The sequence below is a fragment of the Salvelinus namaycush genome, unplaced genomic scaffold, assembly GCF_016432855.1.
Source record: "Salvelinus namaycush isolate Seneca unplaced genomic scaffold, SaNama_1.0 Scaffold9, whole genome shotgun sequence".
NCBI lineage: Eukaryota > Metazoa > Chordata > Actinopteri > Salmoniformes > Salmonidae > Salvelinus > Salvelinus namaycush.
Genome location: NW_024061641.1, coordinates 207501 through 211131, shown reverse-complemented (window position 1 = coordinate 211131; position 3631 = coordinate 207501). Strand labels below are relative to the sequence as shown.

Here is a 3631-nt window from a genome sequence, read left to right as displayed (position 1 = left end):
ATTGGAAAGAATTAACAAAAAAACAGAGCAAACTAGAATGCTATTTGGCCCTAAACAGAGAGTACACAGTGGCAGAATACCTGACCACTGTGACTGACCCAAACTTAAGGAAAGCTTTGACTATGTACAGACTCAGTGAGCATAGCCTTGCTATTGAGAAAGGTTGCCGTAGGCAGACCTGGCTCTCAAGAGAAGACAGGCTATGTGCTCACTGCCCACAAAATGAGGTGGAAACTGAGCTGCATTTTCTAACCTCCTGCCAAATGTATGACCATATTAGAGACACATATTTCCCTCAGATTACACAGATCCACAAAGAATTTGAAAACAAACCCAATTTTGATAAACTCCCATATCTACTGGGTGAAATACCACAGTGACATCACAGCAGCAAGATGTGTGACCTGTTGCCACAAGAAAAGGGCAACCAGTGAAGAACAAACACCATTGTAAATACAACCCATATTTTGCTTATTTATTTTCCCTTTTGTACTTTAACCATTTGTACATTGTTTTTATTGTTTTGAAACTTCTGTATGTGTAATGTTTACTGTTCATTTTTATTGTTTATTTCACTTTTGTATATTATCTACCTCACTTGCTTTGGCAATGTTAACACGTTTCCCATGCCAATAAAGCCCCTTGAATTTAATTGAATTGAGAGGGACAGAGAGACAGAGAGAGAGACAGAGCGAGAGACAGACAGAGAGAGAGAGAGAGACACACAGAGAGACAGAGAGAGAGAGAGAGAGGGACAGAGAGACAGACAGAGAGACAGACAGAGAGAGAGAGACAGAGAGAGAGACAGACAGAGAGAGAGAGAGAGACATTGTGTGTGTCTCAGGCAGTCCTCAATCCAGTTAAAGCAATGATATAACTTCAGTTAGGAGTCATCCATCACATATGGATACACACAAACACACTGCTTCCACAGCAAACTGAGATTGATAGTAAGAAGACAGAAGCTGAAAACACACACACACATGTTTGTTTTACTATCCTTGTGGGGACCAAAACATTTGCATTTATTACAAATATATATATATATATATATTACTCCCAGGACTTCTGGTCCCCACAAGGATAGTAAAGCCAAAGACACACACACAGTAAACATTCTGGATTTGAGTGAAGTCTGGTAAAACGTAATGCCTGGTTAACCTATAGATACAGGTCTCCTATACAGTTTAAGATGAGGGCTGTCCCCAGCAATGTAAATGTACCCATACAGTAGAACACATACCAACTAGTTAGAATCACATCATTTATTACAAAAGGTATCAAAACCAAACTCAAAAACCTTCCACTATGAACTAACATCAATCATTATAAGTAGGGCACTATACACGGAATAGGTTACCATTTGGGACGCAGACTGAAACTAAAACAGAACTTTAACAACAGAGGTTCTAGAAGATTACAGAAGCCGTTGTTCCTGAGCAGACGTCTTAGCTCTCTCTGAAGAACATGGAGAATGGAAACACCTGACTAGAGACAGACAGAGACAGAGCTAATGTCAATAAAGTCAATTGAATTGAATTGAGAGAGAGGAGAGACAGAGAGAGAAACAGAGACAGACAGACAGAGAGACAGAGAGACAGACAGAGACAGACAGAGAGACAGACAGACAGACAGACAGACAGACAGACAGACAGACAGACAGAGGAGAGACAGAGAGAGAAACAGAGACAGACAGACAGACAGACAGAGAAAGAGAGAGGAGAGACAGACAGACAGACAGAGAGAGAGGAGAGAGGAGAAAGAGAGATGGATACAGAGAGACAGAGAGACATGGAGACAGAGAGAGGTGAACAAGTAGAAAGAAAGCATAGGAAGAGATAATGTGATGACATCATAGGCCAGTATGACAGTTTTTCTTCAGACTTCATTTGGGTTGAATCCCTGTTCTCTATGAGTCCTGGTCAGAAGTTTTACCTGACGAGGCGGGCCAGCAAACCTGGCCTCACATGAGACTTGGGCTCCAGGTCAGGGTCCTCCGGGTCGCCCTCCTCTACCGCTCCAGGATGCACCTCTTCCTCTCCGTGACCCCCACTGACATCCATGGTCTCACTGCCACCGGTCACAGAACCCCCGACTGACACACACACACACACACACACACACACACACACACACACACACACACACACACACACACACACACACACACACACACACACACACACACACACACACACACACACACACACACACACACACACACACACACACAGTCATCTCAGAAGGGGATGGAGGTAACAAGGTAACCTCTTGATTAAGAACCAACAGCTCATCAGTTCTTGTCAGGACTATCATTCTCACCTGTACTCTGTGAGGTCTGGCTATCTGATACCACACAGTCTGCCTGAGAAAGAGGGGATGGAGAGAGACAGACAGAGAGAGAGAGGGAGGAATAGAGAGAGAGACAGAGGGAGTGAGAGAGAGAGAGAGAGAGAGAGAGAGAGAGAGAGAGAGAGAGAGAGAGAGAGAGGGGATAGAGAGAGGGATAGAGAGAGAAAGAGGGGGAGAGAGAATGGGGGAGAGATAGAGAGAGAGACAGAGAGAGGGGGAGTGAGAAAGAGAGGGAGAGAGACAGAGGGAGAGAGACAGAGGGAGAGAGAGAGAACATTCAAGCCAATGAAGGACGCTGTATATTAAAAGACGGGTAAGAAAGACAGAAAGGAGAAACAGGAGGAGACGGATGGAGAGAAAATAGGAGAGGGGGGGGGGCTGGAATCACAGGACACCAAGATCCTGCTGCTAATCCAACATCCAAACACACAGTCTTTCTCTCTCAGCTGAGATGTGATTCCATTCTCCATGATATACAGTGGATGTATCCCAAACAGCACCCCATTCCCTTCCTTTCTGTCCAGGGAGCATGCACTATGTAGTGATTAGGGTGCAATTTGAGATGCATTCAGTCTGTCTATTTAATGTTTCTATTCTTATCTTAATGGGCTAGTTATTATCAAAGTTATTATCCCAGCTGACTGGACAAATGTAGCCCCCAGGGAGTAGTAAACAGACACAAGACACATTGTGTGTGAGAGAGAGAGAGAGAGAGAGGGAGAGAGAGGGAGACAGAGGGAGGGAGACAGAGAGAGAGAGACAGAGGGAAAGAGAGGGAGCGAGAGGGAGGGAGAGGGAGGGAGACAGAGAGAGAGAGACAGAGAATGAGACAGAGAGACAGAGAGAGAGAGAGGGAGCGAGAGGGAGGGAGAGGGAGACAGAGAGAGAGAGACAGAGAATGAGACAGAGAGACAGAGAGAGAGGGAGGGAGACAGAGAGAGACAGAGAATGAGACAGTGAGACAGAGAGAGAGACAGAGCTAGAGAGAGACACCTTGCCATCACCATTCTTTGCCTCTGTTTCCCCTGGTCTGAGAAGTTCACTGGGAGAGAGAAGGAAGAGGTTAAAGACAGAAAGACCAATGTAGCCGGGAGCGGTGCTGTGTCCGCTTTCAGTCGGCACTCGTCTCTCTCCTGTTCCCTTCTTCCAGTACGTTTAACACACAAACACACCACCTGTCAACTAGATAACACTCTCAGGACACACACTGAACACACTTACTAGCATCAGGTCATGTTCGAGCACTGCTCTGTACAACTTGTATAAACTCAGTGTCTCA

At 45.3% G+C, this 3631-nt stretch overlaps 1 protein-coding gene across 1 annotated transcript in view; it reads right to left on the bottom strand.

The window, feature by feature from the left end:
- Positions 1 to 1249: 1249 nt before the first annotated feature.
- Positions 1250 to 3631, bottom strand: part of LOC120043323 (membrane-anchored junction protein) — an 18013-nt gene continuing 15631 nt past the window's right edge. Inside the window, exons 8-11 of the mRNA XM_038987941.1 lie at positions 3346 to 3394; positions 2323 to 2365; positions 1936 to 2095; positions 1250 to 1488 (exon numbers count right to left, since the gene is read on the bottom strand). Coding sequence (XP_038843869.1) covers positions 1449 to 1488; positions 1936 to 2095; positions 2323 to 2365; positions 3346 to 3394 — 292 coding nt within the window. The 3' untranslated portion in view covers positions 1250 to 1448. The remainder of the gene's footprint in view (positions 1489 to 1935; positions 2096 to 2322; positions 2366 to 3345; positions 3395 to 3631) is intronic.